Here is an 18,244-nt window from a genome sequence, read left to right on the forward strand (position 1 = left end):
TGTGTATTACATAACTCTCAATCAAGGAACCTGTACTAGGTGCTGTATAAAATAGCACAAAGATGGTTTCTGCCCTAAGTTGCTAATAGTGTTCATGTAAGGCAGGAAATCAATTCTGTCTCAGGGGAAGTACAATGAAATAGTGGGAGCACTGGTCAGCAGTGAGTTCAGCTTACTTGTGAGCTACAGTCGTCAATTTATTGTGGGTCATCACAGCCGAGCCTGACTTTAAGAAGCAGCTAGCTTTGTGAGTATTTAAAAGGACCTTCTCTCAAACGAGAAAATGGAAAGAGCAGAAGAATGTAGGAATTTCACTGAAGTTTAGACAAGCTGGAGCCTTTCACAAGCTGGAGGCTATGGACTAGCCAGGAATTGCAACAAATATTTTTATAGCAAATAAGAGATGGTGGAATATGTGAAGGCTTCTCATGAAGATTTTGGAGTCCGGTTAAAGAAAGGCTATGAAGATGCTGAAAATGAAGAAGAGAACCTTATGCTTGATAGGAAAGAGAAGAAGGAGTCAGCAGGGAAGATTCAAAGAGACGGGTAAGGAGACAGTTAGGATAAGGTTATATTTATCAAGGTGATAACCATAACATGGTATGTTAAAAGTCTGGCTGTGCTTCCCCTAAGAACACTGGTACCAACCATATCACTTGAGATGTTGAAAATAAAGAGAAGAAAGTCATTAGATAATTTAATGCAGGAACCCATCCTTCATAGCTACATTGAGAGAAGAAGATGGGAGAAGGTAGATGACTTTCTAAATCTCTTTCCTTCTTTATATTTCTATGGGAGCAAGGAGATGTAGTAAATGAAGATTTGGGATCCCTTAGCCATAAGTCCCAGACTTCATTTAGCCCCAATGAAAGGAAGATAGACAGACAGAAAATATGCAAAACAGCAAAGAGTCAATGCCTGGAAAAACACCATATCACCTAAGGTTTTTCAGTAGAATTTGTCAGACAAGAGTTAAAGTGCTTGATGACTGACCTAGAACATCTCAATCCCAGTGCTGTATTTAGACTGTAGGCACTGTACTGAGAATTAAATTAAGTATTGATTTAGGAGATGTCCACTGCATGCTTCATTCTTCTGTTTCTTGGTATGTGTCTTCATAGTGCTTTCTGGTTACCGCTTGTTTCTTTCCTCAAATTACTTGGATGTCTCTTGTGATTGTCTCTCTTGACACTTTCTTACATTCTGCAGATTCAAGTTGTGATCTACTTGGCAGTTCTGCAATTGCTCTGACACTTGAGAGAAACCTTATATGCCATCAGCCACTTATCACTGCTTTGAATTTGCTGGCAGGCCATGTGCCACTCATACATTCACTGTGGAATTGGCTTTATCTTCACTGGCTTGTGGTTCGGGGACCACCTGTCACAGTCCATAATTTTAATTCTTTTTTTGTGATCGCACTGGCAGGATTTACCACACCGTAGCACAGGGGTAGCCTGCAAGAAGTGATGGGGATGTCTCGGGTTGGAAACTATAAAAATGTGCCTGGAGGAGAAAGGGAAGACTTAGGAGGTAATGCCGGGACTGTGACCCACAGCACCCTCAACGTCTATGCTCCCTGCCCAGATTTGTCCCAGAATAATGTGCCACCAAACCGGTGATGCTGAATGTTGTTTGTTGCTTCAGCTTCAAAGTACAGCTTTGTCACGTGGATGGTGGTAAAAGCAGATCTCAGCAGGATACAAAACCATGTGATGCAAAAAGAGCCAACCCTTTTACTGGGGCCATTCTGTCCCTTTCCCTCAAAGTTATGTATGGGATGGTTGGGCCCTAGTGGGCTAAAATTACTTGACAACACCTGTGTGGACCAAACCCAGTGAGTCCTACACAGCTCAGGGGAGACCGAGCGGATAGATCAGGGAGGGAGACAGCTGGGAACTGCGCCCAACTGCGTGCAGTGGCACTGAAAGTAGAACGGATCATTTGGCATCTAGACAAGGACAAATGTTTGAATAAGATAAGCAGTAAGCCAAACAGTTGCCCTCACAGAACCCAAACCTTGCTCGAAATTCAGAAAAGTTCAGTTCATTTGGTGTTTTTACTGTTTTACAGTCCTGCTCCATGGCCATTAAGAATAATAAGAGCTTCTCAGAATGATTTCTGACTAGAAGAGGAAGCAAAAGTGCCAACATTTAGCTGTCTTCCTATTTTCTGGTTATAAAAGCCCAGGGAACAGCAGAAATTGCTTGAGAAATGGGGTACCCTCCCTCCCCGATTCATTCCCAAGAGTTTGAGATCATTTAAAGAGGCATTGTTATTTCTGGATACTTAATCAAAGCCAAACCTCAAGCTGAACCTCTGAACCTCTTTCAGTTTGACCATTACTTCTTATAAGTGATGTTTTAATTTTCATCCAATGCCAAGAAAAGTCTTTCATTCTCCCCAGCTGGCATCAGAGATAAGGGATTAAATCCCCCAGACATTAAAACATTGAACAGTTCTGTCATGTATTACTTTAGTTTCCTGCTCAAAGTCTTCCTCTTCTCCCTGACTGATCTCAGATATAATGCAAAATAATCAGTGAGCAAAAAAACCGGAAGCAATTTAAAGCGTGGCTTTGAAGTCCAACCCATATTCTAGACTACTGCTCGTCATTTTGCAGCTACCTGCGAAATGTCTGTCCCAAAGGGTTAACTCAGGCTGTTAGGCCAGACCTACAGTGGCTCATATATTACGTTAGGAGCACTCTGAGGGTGCACTAGGAATAGGTGGTAGGCTACAAAACTGCACTTCTGCTGAGGGATCTCCTTGCTGATCTGTCTCCCCCAAATGAAGTAATTAATACCATTTTTGAGTCTACACTCACTCACGTAGTAGTTTAGCTGGCGTAATTGTTGCATCTCACACCTCAGTCACAGCCTCAAGTATTAGAGCTACGTCAGCAAAGGTTTATAATGTTGGCCTGACCCTGCCCTGCTCTTAGTCCAATTCCACACACATGGAGTGCGTGCTACCAAGTGCAGAGCTCACTAAGCTGGAGCTTACCTGTCACTTTTGCTCGAGCAGGTAACATGCTTAGATGAATATTCTTTCAGTGCCCTGTACCCATTAACTACCAGTTGTCCCTGTACTCCGAAAATTGCGCTTAAGCATCTTGGGATATTCGCACAGGAATTTGAGCACTCAGCCACAGCTCATCCCATTTTGTGTCCCCACTCCCAACTCCTTATCGCCTGCTCCTCAAATGACAGTACCGTTGGTGCAGTTTCACGGCACATGAGAGAAAGAAGTGAAGTATGGAAACCTCTACAGAGATGAGGCACATGTGATCTCTACAGAGCTCTGCTCTTGGTTTTAGTGATCCTGATGACTGATGTGCTGCTAGGGAGGGGAAGAAATGTGGCAATTGGTCCTTCTCCAGGAGCCAGCAGCCAGAGCTAGAGATTGCTGTACCCTTTCTACATTGGACCTCAAGCCTTGCAGAGACCTCTAGCTGTGAAGACATCTGTTTTCAGTCTGAATACATGTGTGTCAGTTCCCAGCATAACCAGTAGGTCTTTGGCACACAGTGAACAGATATTAGACCTTGTTCTGGTTTGGGGATTATTACAGAACCAGCAAGCCTGGGGACAACACAGCAGAACCTCCAAGTAAACAGGACAGTTGCCAGGAGTGGCCTGACGTTCCTATGGAGAGGCCAGCAACAACACTGCAGGAGCCAGAAAAGATACACCCTCTCTTAGGCCAGACCTTTTCTCTCAAGGCAGACTACTCTGCTCTTGTTTCTCAACAATAAAATCTTCCCTTTGTTCTTTTCCACCAGAGGGTGCCATTGATTGAGAAACCATGGGCTTTGGTAGCTGCTTGCAAGGAGATGGCAATGCCCCTGTGTTCCCAGGGTACCCTAATAAAAGTATGAAACACATAGCTGATAAAATTTGCTTTTGTTTTTAACTTCTTCAGTGGAAGGAGAGATACGGTGGTGGAATTCGACAGAGCTGACCCTGAAGCCCCAGGACGGACACAGAGGCTTTGAAGAGAAACAGCCAGGTTGGGCCCCCATCCCGTTCCACTGTCGGCTGCACCCACGCTGGGAGGCAGGGAGATGGGAAGCGGTCACTGGAGCATGGCTGAGACACACAGCTTACTTCTAACTCTGGGTCACACTAGAGTATATGTTTGTATTCCTAAACAACTTTAACTTTAGAAGTCTTTTAAGGCCTTTTTCAAGATCCTCTATTAAAAACCAAAGGAAAATTAAAGGGTCAGCTTCTCACCTGAAACAAAACTTTGCAACTTGATTAACCACCAGCTGAAAACTTGGCCTAAAATGCTTTATTYGACAGAGAAGATAAAAACAGCACATTTTTCCATTTGCCATGTATATTCACCAAGTATATTCCACATCATACCTGCACATCATACCTAGCAGCAAAAGCAAATTTTACTTCCTTTTTCTCCTCTTAGCCATCTAGAAGGAACAAAGCTAGGGGATAACGAGCTGAAGCCTAATTTGTCTTCCATGATATCAACATATATGTTACATAAATCTCAGTTGGAAAGCCAGCAGTGCAATCCCCTTGCTTTCAAAGCAAGCCGTCAGTCATATCCCTGGAGTCCCTCTGAAAGCAAGAAGGTTTCACGTTTGTAATAAGGGGCGCTGTTTGGTCTGCACATCTTCATAATTATAAGCATCTAGGCCGAGTGTGCAGAAATAGCCATGGGGGTGGGGTGAATCCATTTCTTGACTTCTTAGCTAAGCAAGTGTGAGAGGGGCTTACCGAGACTTAATGAACATAGAACTCTAGGATGAGTCTGTTTTATAAAGTCACTTTTCAGAATAAGCTGTACTTTGGTATCTTAACAACTTCATCAGATCTACTGTAATGTTAGTCAGAAATAACCTGCCTTATAGACAATCTGGTGGGACACGTAATGGGAAGGCATGGCAGAGACAAGTGGAATTGTAAGACTAAAGAACCAGGCTTCAGCTGTTCGAGTGAGATGCATGTCATATATGAATTAATTTTTTAGTCTCAGCTGGGTGATACTTTCCCAGATGCAGAAGTGTCACTGAATGGAACGATTCATTGTGATTGGCAAGCTCCCCAGAAGAGGATATTGCCAGTAAGAGCTGATGACATGTTAGGTCAGGACTGCATTGCTCTGTTGAGCTTTGAGACTGAAATAAGGGCTGTTGCAAGCCAAGGCTGAGTTAGCAGAACGGTGCGGGGCAGCTTGCCCACTGTCTCTGACACAGAGCATGTTCCGAGCACATCACTAAAAAACACTGGTGGCATTTCTGATGCAAACAGCCGGTGTCTCAGTGCTCAGTTCTGCCAAATTCTCTTTTGATTCAGGTGGTTAAACTGAACTTGAAGCTTTTAGTTTTACTATTTGAAACATATAATCAATAATTTGTCTCACAGCAGAAAGTTGGGACGGACCTCAGTAATTTGCTTTATTCTTGTCACATGGTCCTGAAGTCAGAGCAGCCAAAAGAAGAAAGACCATCCCATCCATTTTAGAGCTGGTATAGTGGTTCCTATTCTGCCTCCAGCCGTTAAAGTGTGCCTGGCATTTCTCTGAGGCTGACACCCCTTGTTTTCAGGTGCAGGTAACTGAAATAGCTTACAGCAATCTTTAGTATATGTATATATATAAATATATATATATATATATATATACTGAAATAGCTCCAGCCAATGTCTCCACCACTGGCCGATCGAGGATCAGGAAGCTGTTCCTCTGTGCATAGCCTCCATGGCCATAGCAAATGAGAGTGGGTTCAGGAAAATAAAATCGTACTAAAATCAAACTAACTTCAAACAAAACAGGTCTGGTAGGACATCTTTGCAGCACATGATTATTTCCTATGGTATATTGCCTAGTGCTTTACTAGCAATCCAGGTATGATAGATGAAGTCTGATATGCCCAGTGACTGAGAAAAATTGCTGGTTGGGAGCATGTCAGCAGTCAAGACAAGAGCTATGTTTACTGACTTACAAATTGCAATATAATCTTAGTTACTGGTCAACCCGCTATTGTCCAACCTGATACCCTCTGTGGAATCATAGCTAATGGCCTTACAGGCTGGTTGGCAGCTCAGCTTCATACTTATCATGCATATTAAACTGTCACTGTAACACAAGCATCCATTGATGTATTGCTGTACTATTTTATTAAGAACCAATGTTCTTCCCCTCTGTCTCCAAATTCCTCTGGTTTGAGGCCTTATAGCCAAAAGCAATCAACAGAGAAAATCCACAAGAACACATAATAACAATAAAGACATAACTGGAGAGTACAAAAAGGGTAAGAAATTATTCCCGGTAATGGAAATCACAGGATCACAAAGGGATTCAGCTTTAGGATTCTGAGATTCAACAGCAAGGCTTATCTTATGAAAACCTTCCCTCATCTTGAATCACGCTCCAGCCTTTCTAATGTAGGTTATTACTGTGCTTATCTTCATTGAAGTTAGTCTTCTTTTGAGCAGAAGGTTGGTCTAGATGACATCCAGAGATCCCTTCCAACCTCAAGTTTTCTGTGATTCTATTTTACAAGTAGAATAACCGATATAGAAAGAGACTGAATGACTCACACACATAGTAAATTGACAGGAAACACAGAATAGAATTCAGATCTGATGTAGACACTTGGTTCTCACCCCAGTAGATCATGCTTGATTCACTTTATCAGGCAGACGTCCCTGCAGAAGCAAAAGAAGGAGGTAGAACTAGGTATAAACTTAACGTAAGCTGTTTGAATAAATGTACAAAATAGTTTCCACATATCTTTCAATGTACTCCCTGTGGAAATTACAGCATTTTTCTCTATAAAGCTAGGAAGGCCCGCTACTCTTCTTATGTCCCTTTAAGAAACCCTTGGCTTTAAAGACAATTCTACTGTTTTCTTCCAAGCAGAAAAGCATCAGAGCGTTAACATTTAAGCAATATTATTGAACAATATGGAATTGCATGGAACAGAATTCCCACAAGATTTCAGAAAAAAGAGATAGCTCTTGTGTGCTCTGTTTTTGACCAAGAGGAAGAAATACAAATTTCGATAGTAAGGTTTCAGCTAATAATACTTGAGTGGATGTGAGTGGATCTCATATGGAGACGGAAGTCTGCCTGCATACGGTTAAGCAATATATCTTAACTATGGCAGAACTGGAGATACAGGCATGACTAACACATTAAAGAGGATAAACTAAGGTAACTCTGGTTACTTTAATTACTAAATTCCTTTATTTCCTTAAGGGGATTTAAATAATTCAGAAAGCTGCTTAGAAGAAAGCAATACAGCCCATTACAGAAACTTTCTTGAGAATTAAAAAATTCCTGTATCAGAAAAGATAAAAAGGGAGAAGAGCCTTCAAAATTCCCCAGTTCTATAGTTTCATTGGAAGAAATTGTAATAGAAGTTTGACTGACGTAGACACAGTTTCATTCTTGGACTCTCAATGAAAAGAATGACATCTGAAATACATGGATAATTAATATTTTTAAGTTCATAGTAGACCAGCATTTATGTAGGTGAAATAAACCATTTGCAAAAGAATAAGATGGAGTAAGATCTTGGCTGTGCAAATAGCTGCAGTTCAATGAGAGCTCAGCATAAATTCTTACACAGATTTAGTTATTCCCATGCTGGGATGTTTCCAAGGGATTGCTGCTACAAAAGCAGTGCTGGAGGAGTTGTAGGAAAGAAGGTGATTTAGAACTTCTTTTGCAATCCTGCACACAAATAGCCTGGGCAGACTAAAACTTTTGTTCAGTCCTATAAATGTATTTTGTTTAATGTTCAAAAATACAGAATGATTGGTAGCCAATTATAAATGTTACCAAGCATTTCTCACTGGAGTGAACTTCTCACTGGAATGAGAAACATTAAGTTCTCCCTGCAAGGGGATTTCTTAGGAACAGGTAATCCCAAAATAGCGCTCAAAGACACGAAAGGGGCAGGTTTGGTCTAGCATCCAAGATATACTGAGTGTTTAACTATTTGTGAGGGAGAGAATTACATGTTTTATGATTAAAGAGTAGAAAAATGAGAAATCCAAGGTTAATATACAAATTAATTGGGTCTCTGTTTTGTACATATATGATTTTGTGAAAGGGGGTTTGATGAAGAGGGAAAAATTAGATCTACATCAGTTCACATAGGATTTTGAAAATCTTAGTAAGAGGATTTAAGGTTTATAAATTCTTTTTTTTCCACTCAGTACAGCTTTGCTTCTGAAGCAGTCACATTCCTTCTCTCTGATGCTCCTGAGTTACCTTCCCTAAGGATGTGCTGGACTTAGTGTGCACAGTAGTGTGCTAGGAATAATTTATCAATGGACAGACTTAGGGGAAGCTCTTTGATGTAGACTTGTTAAGTGAAACAGGTATTATGGACTAGCTTTACTATACAGATCCTAAAATCTGAACCAAATAAGAAACTGCTTTTCATCCCTTTTTTTTTCCTCCAAAATTGTTTTGTTCTTTAGTTAAAAACTTAATCCATAGGCTAAAAAGTTTTTTTTTTTTTTTGCTTCACTGCATCTTTTTATTTTTCATTTATGCCTGTAGAGAATTGACTAAGCTAAGATACAGTGTGCTTCATCCAGGAAAATTAAATATGAGCTGTAGATGCCTTATGCTTACTTTGCTGATGAGCAATTGAATTGCTTTGGCATTTAAGAGATCTAGCTCAGGTTCAGCAAAAGAGAGAGAAAAGGATGAGGACAGATTTCTACTAAAAGATTTTCTACTATGCTAAAGAAAAACTACAAAGAATTTGCTCTGTGGTATTGGGTCAGATATGTGCTGCTGGTATGCCAAGGCTAATTAAGTTCTGAACTAGCCGTATTTTGTTTATATGGACTACATTATGGTCTCCACCTTCTTCTAGAAGCTGTATGATCTCATTAGCATGGCAGAGTAGTAGCTGCACAGATTTTTATAAAGTATAAAGAAAAGAATTCTACTTTTACATGTCAGGGCCATTTTTTTCTTTTATATATCTCACCAAAATACTGCTTCCCACTGCTAACATAGTGATCACTGATGTGTATCCTGTAGGAAGTTATCAGCAATCCTGCCTGTTCAGAAAAGATTAGCTCAGTAAGAATGGTAAATAGTGAGAGAGTCTGTGCTGAGGTTCCTTACGTGGAACCATTTGGGTCTCTATTGTGATTCCCCTCTCAAGTTCCATCAGCGCTATTTATTATTAAAGCATGGGAAAAGTGAGAAATGGGAATTGTTAGTAAGTGTCTATTTTCTGGGAATATAAGTATAAACCATTTCTTATGAACTGTCATGATAGTATCCAGAGGTAACAAGGCCCTGCTTGTGTGCAAGTTCACCCTGCTCTTCTTTGCAATGCAAACTTTGCCAGCTGCTTTGTTGTCTTGAGTTGCGAATGACTAGACCAACAGGGGATGAATAAGCATGGTAAGTTCGCAAATAACAGTACAGACCTACATACAATAAGTTTTGTTCTACAACTCACAGTGACACTACAAGTGAGACCCAGCTGGCTCTTTTTTTGCACTTTATTTTGTCCAAGGGCATGAAGGAGGCCTCTGCTTTTTCTCAACATGGATTTTGTTGCTACTTGTTGGTGACTAAGAGCTCGAAGAGTCCCTGGACAAATTGTCCTCTATCAAGATTGCTTTTAGAGTGTCCTTGAAGTACTTTATTAGACAACCACATATTATTTTTCCAGTTCACTGTAGAGAAACATTCATGTTTCATCTAATCACATGCTGGCTTTAATAGATATTCAGTTATTACCAGGCAGGACTTCATCATTGGACAGCATTGTCCAACAGGGTAATCAAGAGATGACTAGAATACACCATTCCTCACTGCTGTTTTTCTTCCATTGCTCTTCAGTTAAAGCAATCTTGCAATACCTAAGTTAAAGAGATGCCTTTGAAGGGACTCTATCACCCACATCAGCCCCAAAATTAAGATTGCTTTCTTTAACAACAACAAAAAGACAACATTGGAGAGAGAGCACCTGGCCATATACAGACCAGTGTGCTCGGCCTGAAGGGCTCCTTCGATGGATGAGAGATGCACACAAATAAAACCAGCCAGTCCATCCCCATGGGGCTGGGACTATTGGAACAAGACTGGCCAGGCCACTTGAAAGCAGTGTGATGGTAACTGATATGGCTGGAGATGAAGATCCCTTCAGTGCTAGGCTACTCTAAGCAGCCTGGTGCTGCTGCTTGTAGTTCTCAGGCAGAGCTGGGCAAAAGACAGTGGGGAGTGAAGAGAGGATTGAAGCCACTGTTGTGCTGCAGAACTTGAAGTAGTTGTGGAGAAACTACTGTTGCTAAGAATATGTCGTTTCCCTCCCTACCCCTTCATCCTTCCCAAATTATTTTCCAGCCTATTGCTGGAAGCAGTTTGGGCCCTTTCAGCAGTGAACAGATGTGGCACAAAGCTTCTGGGCTGATCCTCCTYGGAAAGGTAACCCAACAAAGAGCGTTGCAACCTAGAACTGCTGCTTGCTGAAACAGGCAAACGTGGCCCGCTGGCGACGGACTCCAGAAAGGTAAGGGAGCCCCGCGGGAGGACGGTAGCAGCTGACTGTCCTCAGAGACACGAGGAAAAACATATAAATTCAGTTTCCCTTCCTTTGAAGTTTGCCATTGTCACTATACATAAAACCAGCGAAGATTTCACCAGACTGCGTTATACTTCGTATGCATGTTAAGTATAGTCATCTTGCTGTCATTTGCTATCACTCAGTGTGTTTGAAGCACTCCACGCTCTGCTGATGACAAATAACCTGCGTTGTTCATCTCTGTTCCCTAGGGTGCCTTCCCTGACAATGGAATGACTCAACTCTGTAATGTAACTAGATTAACACATGATTTCACAATAAAATAATCAGTCACTTTTTTAAAAAGGGCAAATTTATGCAGCCACTTGGAAAAAAAAAACAACAACAAAGTACAGCCTAAAATTCTTTTTATTTACAGTGGGAAATGAAGCATAACTAAGATGATTAGAACTGTAATTAAACAACAGAATCAAATCCACAGATATGCATAACAGAAAGAAAGAGGTTCTGGGAGAGACAGCATATAACAACTGTAAAGTACTTTCTGCACTGTGAGCACTAGAGACATCTCTTCTTAATTTGATGTCTAACAAGAAGCCATCTCCAAAAGCCTTTTTTTTAACCTTTGAACAAAAGCTGGGCCTCAGGACAAGGTCTAGCTCATCTTCCCACTAAAAAAAGGGTACTGCATCCATAAGCCAGGCTGAAATTTGAGCTTCATTACAAACGGGCAAAAACAATTTGGCAGGGCAGAAGCCCAGAGGAGATTCTGTCTGCAGCCAAATACAGCTTGCATTTGGCTCCAGTCCTCCGTTATATCCCTTTCTGTCATTTGCCAAGCACCGTCTCAGTTCTCCAGATGCTGCCAACATTCTCATATCATACTGCATTTCAGCACTATCCCTGCTCTCCTTCGCTGTATTATATGGTTCTTGGCATGTTTTCAATACTTTCCTAAACCCACATCCGAATTCACTTTGATACATTTCAGTAGCTTGCTGAGAGACAGATAATCCACCCTTTGTCACTATGGATTGAGTCTTGTCTTGAAAAAGAACAACTCCATTTCATCAAAGAAAAATAAAGTTGGGAATAAATTTGCCACTGCTAACAAGCTTGACTGGGTCAGAGCTTTGTGTACTGGACTAAAGAGTTTAAGACCCTAAAACACATTAGTATAGCAAAGAATATTCTCTTTGGTCTCTCTGCCATACTTACTTTGAGGCACAAGATCTCTTATATTTGGTTAGATCATCCATTATACTAAAGGAAAAGAATCCATCAGATCCCTAAAATGTTCTGGATCTGTTTTGGATATAAGTCAACACAATCTCTTTTCTTCTATTGTATAAGAAGTCTCAGTGCTTCTTTGTCCTGTTTCCAGATGCAGCAAAAGACAGCGAGCCAGGATCAGCCCTCAGCTAATCTAGTGCAATGCCAAGAGGAAGACTGTAATCCAATTGCGAGCTGCATGTGCAACGGAAGCTCTCTTAAAGGGAAGTCCAAGGACACAACCTCTTCCCTCTTACCCGCTTGGCAGCAGGCTGAGGGACGATAGCTCTGTGTACTTAGGGAAGCCCAGGATCTGTGATGAAGACCAAAGGGCTTCACAGACAGAGATGGACACGTACTGCAAAACATTATCTACAGAGATTTGTTTGAAATGGTAAACACGTCTGCTTTGGCCTTGCTCAGACGTCTCCCACAGTCCCATTCCATGGAGGTTCGTGCAAATGAGTGCTCAGTAACCCGGCTCTTTGCAAAGGTCAGATTTATATCCACTTTCTCAAGTTCTTGAAGCAAGTAAATTTTATATGAGCGTGTCTTGTGATGTTCAAGGAGAATGTCTCTATTCAGGGAATAGAAACAGTGCCACTGAATGATAAGACCATTCAAAAACAAGCAGTGCAGCTCAAATTGCAAGGCAACAAACAAAAAGAACCTTGTGGAATAATTAAAAAAACCCAACACATCTGAGAAAATTCACAGTCTGCTCATAGCCATTCACTGGAAAAGAGAAGAAACTTCACTGTATGAATTATTTGTTATGAAATTATTCAGCTCAGTTCCAAGGGCAACAAACCAGATCAAAATACGTGTTCATCAGTTAGCTTCCTAAACTCTGCTGGAAGTGGGCATAAGTGTCAGGAGATTTCATCAGAGTTGTTATGATGACATTTTGTTTTCTTTCCATTAAAAACATCTAGCCACAGCAACTGCAAAAGGAAAAAAAAACAACACTTGATTCCACATTTCCTTACCTCACATCTCCTTAGTGATTTTCCATCTCTGCAAGTGATGCTTTAATTAACTAAAAATCTTCTGACTCTAAGCAGGTTGGAGGTGCTGTCCCACAGCCCCATCACAGCATGGCTAGCAGATTATCAATTTAAAGCTAAGCAACATGACTGCGGACTCTAAAAATACCAGGGACACCTAAGCTTCTCCATTTGATTGTACTGAATTTAACTGAGAAGGATGGTCCCCACATGCCCACTGCTTGGTGCCTGTTTGTATTTGCAGTCTCTTCCGCAGTGTAAAACCTTTTGAAGGGGAGATCAGGCCCTAGATTGGATTCTTGAATTACTTTAGCCGTATCACCTCAGAGGCAGCATATGTTGTGCTAGTCCTATGACTACTTCAGTAGTAGCAAGAGGAGAACTAATTGTGTTTTTGCAAACATCTCTCTTGATGTCTTATGAGGTGAGAGACGTAATTCTAATGCAGCACCTGCATCCAGGCTTTAGGAACCAGTGCACTTGACCCAGATGTATAGCACAAAGACGACTGCTCTGAGCAAGGAATGCTAGCAGAAAATGGTATAAGAAAATGGCACGAATCTTTCCATGAGGTATTTTCCAAAGCTCTGGGGAAACCCACTGGTTGCATAGTACTGAGTCTCTTTGTGGAGCCTGTAATAATAATAATGCTGTAACTTATCACATAAGCACCCTGACACCACTTAAACCTCATCATATCTAAACTCGCTTTAAAATCTTCTGCTAAAGGACCCTTTAGAATAAGGACAGTTCCAAAGGTTAAAGTAAAGTTTGTAGGAGGCTGTACCCAGTTTTGCTTTCACATATATCAGCAGCTTTATATAACTTGAGCTAAGCTATATTTAAAATTTTCTCTTCTGGGAAGCTACTTCAGAATCTATTTGTGACAGTCAAAATTCTAAAATATGAGCAAAATCCATGCTGCTGCGCTCCCTAAGGCTCTGAAGTCTCCTGAAGAGACAGCTATTTCTTGAGTGTCATTAAAGAGAGAAAAACAACTCTGAAGGCCAAATTCATCCCTGGTGTAATTCAACTGAACTTAACATCAGTGCAGCAGCAAAGAACTTGGCCCCAGCACATACAGAGCATGTCACATCACTGCTGAAGATCCAATTCCATGCAAGCTGCGCAGCTCTGGAACGGTTGTGTTTCAGCACCGAAATTTCAGAAATGTATATAATTTTATTGCCAGGGTCAGTCAGACAAAATTAATTATCAGGGGAATTTTTTTCCTTATGAGGTCAGTCACTACGTTATGCTGTCTACATTCAGAATGACAGAATCCAACATCTCTGTAGGACTTTGTGCATACTCTCTGGAACTGGTTCTTCCATTTTTTATCCGAAACAATCATCTCAATGTATTTTTGACATCATTCTCTTACAACACCTTTAAACAAGGCTCTCTTCTGTCAACAACCTCTTCAACACTCGTATTCTGGAGCTTAGTAGTATGGATGTCTAATAATATCCTCTCCCATTCTTCACTCAGGAGAAGTGACATAATAATTTGTTTTTCACAAATCTTTCCTGGACAAAATCTAATTTTCCCATTACCCAAGACTTCACTGCTTCATTGACAGGGATTTGTTGTGGTAGAGTTTAGCTGTCTGTTGAACAGTTCCTAAATGACGAGTGACTCTAATAACAATGAGATTGCAGGAATTGCTTGGTGTGGAATACACCCTACTAAAAGCCTAGCTTATCTTCCCCTGTAAACTGAAGATCTTCAAGCTGGTCTCCAGATTGCGAAATCACTTTAGAAAGCCACTCTCCTGATCTGAGGAGCTCAGAATGAGAAGTCAGTTTTTCAGAAAAGGCAAGCACCTGAATGCCTATCATTGCCTGGCCAATTTAACATCTGGGGATAGCTCCACCAAAGGCAGTTCTGACTGTGACCCCCATATGAACAGCAGGATCAATAGCAACATAAGTAACAGTGCAAGACTAAAAAAATTTAGAGGTTCCTCTCATACGGAGGGACTTCTGTAACAGAAGCCAACATGGAGACTTAAAGGAGGCAGAAGAAACTTGTAGCCTAAATTTGCTGAGATCTGTACTTAAAACTGGATACCAGGTGTTTCCAGGCAAGCTTCTGAGATTCAGTCTTGGTGGCCTTGTACAAGACACTTCATTGCTCTGAGTTTTCTTCCTCTATCATATGGAGTTTCAACATACTGAGTGCCCTTCATGATCCAGCTGGGGAGATTCAAAAGCCTCTACCCAAGAAAAATATTCACTGAGGCTGTTCTTGTAATGGGTGCAGGACTGACTTCTCTGGATGTGCCTACAGAGTGCACCAGTGCCAGAAGCAGCATAATAGTATTCTGTGGGCCTCTGCTTGGATCAGTACATGTCTGAAGCACCTCAGTAGGATACTGTGCTGCTGTGAGCCATACGGACATATTCACAGTGATTATGGTAAAGAAGAGGCCCTCTAGGATGCATTTTGCTCTGTTATGACGCTGTGGCCCTTCAAGGGGACATGCTGTGTCAGAGTGACGTGTCCTTGTTGTTCCGCTTCAACACGACAGCTCTGTTGGAAGCAGGGGTTCCTGATGACTCTACCTCATATTTTAAAAGTACTTTCCTGGTACCTGGAAAATCGAGCTGTGACTCTCCTAATTCTGCCTCCAGTTTACCACAGCAGTCATGTTATTCCTCATTAGGGAGTGAATGCACTGAGGCAGCTAATGCAGTGGATCTTGATTTTTTAAACATTCTACCTGGCTAGAGCTCAGATTAATCATATGAAATGCAGCTCAGCCTTGCCTTAGCACACAGTCTGATCAAATTTCCTTTTCTTATTGTCATATTTGAAAACAACAAGAAAGCAGAGCAACACCAAACAAAAGAAGCCAGAGGGCAGGTTAAATAGCCTGTTTTCTAAACCTTATTCATCACCGATTTGAATGGTTATAAGATGCTTTTTTATGGTTTTGCCCCATTCCCCAAATATGCTCAAAACTTATTTGCTAAGATCATTTCCGTGGTCTAATTCTCTGTGTTAGTCACTTACTTCCACTTACTCATCTCTTCACGCTTACTAAATACAGACTTCTGGTATGAGGTGTGGACACAGACCTGAATGGCCAAAAAGGGAACAGCGTACCTGCCATTGTATCAGATGAGAAGGAATAAATTCTGGGTTGGACAACATCTCCCCTCTTACAATATACCCCTGATAAAGTTGGGTTACAATTGCCTTTACTTTCAAAGTTCTCACAGATTAAGCTGCATCAACACGTTTCTCAACTGGGAGCATTTGCCAGCCTGTGTAGCTCAGTTCTGCTTAAGTACTTTTCCCATGCATCCATTGATTACTTGAGAAAAACTTCCTACTAGAAGTCACCACCCTTTAATCCTTGGGATTCCTGCGCAAAACTGATCTCTGCAGCATGATAATGATTAGTTTGGGAGCAAGCTGTGAGGGTGGTAGGGACTAGTTAAGAAATGTGTCTATTACTCCATGGCATCTGCTCCTCATCTAAACCTGCGCGTTTCTTCCCTCATTGGTTATTCCTTGTCTTCTATGTGTCAACTTTCCTTTGGGAAGCAGGGGAAAAGTGCTTTTATTATATGTGCACATCATCTAGCACTGTGGGGTCCCCTTTGATGCTGCCTACCAGTTTATTAATATTGTTATAAACTACCATCATCCTTCAGTAAACCTCATGAGAGGCTGCTGGAAAATTCTGATTTTGCATTGATGTGCAGCACAGATGCAAAGCCCTAACTAACAAGAATTGATTGGACATGAAGGACCCCCATAATCACTAAAGCAACTAAAATTTTATCACAGATGAATTTGGCATATATTTTCTTTGATAAAACTTCAATGTGCTTGTCCCTTTCCCCCTTCCTTTCTTCTTTCCTATATTCCCATTGTGACTCAAAGACAGGCACAAGTAAAACTCTTGAAATTTCAATGTGTTTTCCTGAGGCAACCCCAGGAGTTCAGTTGTAAACACTGGAAAAATGACACTGTATTTTAGCATCTTTCCTTAAGTCACGTTTGAATGACTTGCTTAGATATGTGCATAGAAAAAGCAATGAGAACACAAAGAAACGTAGACTCTTTCCAGCTTTCTAAATGTGTTTTTGAACATTTTAGATTTGAGTTCTCAGTTTGTAATCTTTTTTACTCAGTTTATTGCTTAGTTAAAAGATGTGCTAATTGCAGTGGTCCTAATCAGAAGACTATTGTACATCGAGGAGTTAGTGAGACCTGTGACAGTTGAGCTGAATAGGTGCATGGCCATTCAGTACTGTATGTATCACTTGGCTGCTGGATGAACTTAGCCGACTGTAACGGAGAAGCCTCTGGGCGGCTCCTGCTTGGCACCTATTACGCCCCCTGCGTGTCTTATCTTGAAGTGAAGCAGCATGTTTCCATATAACATCCTTTTGCTTGACAGCAGAAATGATGAATAGAGTTGTTTACTTCTAAGAATATCCTCTAAAAGCACTGAAGACTACAATGCTGGCAAACCTCGGCACTGAGGGGACCTCTGCAACGTGCCGTGTCCTGCCTAGAGGTCTGCCAGCTGCTGCACAGCCCAGGGTTCCCAGCATCTGAAGGGATGTAACATTACCTATGCTACCCTCTTTTTCCTTCTTATCTCCAAATATTGGTATTTAATCAATACGTTATGGAGTCTGAGTGCCTTGCTTACTGGATCCATAACGAAGACTTGCACCAGTGCATTACACTAAGACCACCTGGTATGTAACAATTAAAAATATAGATTCTTGGGTTTGATACAAAGTCATCCTCCTGAAGTAAATTCCTCTGCAAATTAAGGTTTTATATTTGCAGGAATGCCTGGGAAAACTTTGCTGTCCTTGGGTTTGCAAGATAATATGAATATTCATTGCGAAGGCAACAGCAAGCGAGTAGTAATTGCAGCTGTTCTTCAGGATCAAGCTCAGGCCTCCACAAGAGACAGCACCATGTTTCGAATGTGAAAAGTGTATGTAGGAACAGATAAAACTAGCAATATTAGGTTGGTGAATTAGGTTGGAACGGTGAATGCGGCCAGCCCGCTCCCCCCGGGCGGTGCCGCCGCCGGCCCTGCGCGGCCCCGAAATAAAACCCTGCGGCCTCGCGCAACGCCCGGCCCTGAGGGCCCAGGGCGAGGCCGCTCTCGGCAGCCGCCCGGACCCTGCCCAGGACCCCCCTCTCCGTAACCCCCCCAGGCCGGCGCAGGGGCCCCCAGGAGCGCAGCGGCAGCGGCGAGGCCACACATGCTCCCCGCACCGCCACATCGCGCCGCTCCCCTGGGGCGCCCAAGATGGCGGCCTCCGCGCGCGGCTCTCGCGAGACTTGCGGCGGGGCGGGCGCTGCCCCGTGCAAATGGCGGGGCGGAGGCCGCGCCGCGGGCCGTAGGAGCGCGGCGAGGCGAAGCGGGGCGGGCGCCGCCGCCGCCGCCGCC

At 42.1% G+C, this 18,244-nt stretch overlaps 1 protein-coding gene across 1 annotated transcript in view; it reads left to right on the forward strand.

Annotated features, from left to right (window-relative positions):
- The first annotated feature begins 403 nt into the window (after window positions 1-403).
- MTMR8 (myotubularin related protein 8) overlaps window positions 404-18,244 on the forward strand; it is a 41,675-nt gene continuing 23,834 nt past the window's right edge. The window contains exons 1-2 of the mRNA XM_026086245.1: window positions 404-546; window positions 1,648-1,783. Coding sequence (XP_025942030.1) covers window positions 404-546; window positions 1,648-1,783 — 279 coding nt within the window. The remainder of the gene's footprint in view (window positions 547-1,647; window positions 1,784-18,244) is intronic.

This window comes from Apteryx rowi, unplaced genomic scaffold (assembly GCF_003343035.1).
Source record: "Apteryx rowi isolate R43461 unplaced genomic scaffold, aptRow1 scaffold_69, whole genome shotgun sequence".
Lineage (NCBI taxonomy): Eukaryota > Metazoa > Chordata > Aves > Apterygiformes > Apterygidae > Apteryx > Apteryx rowi.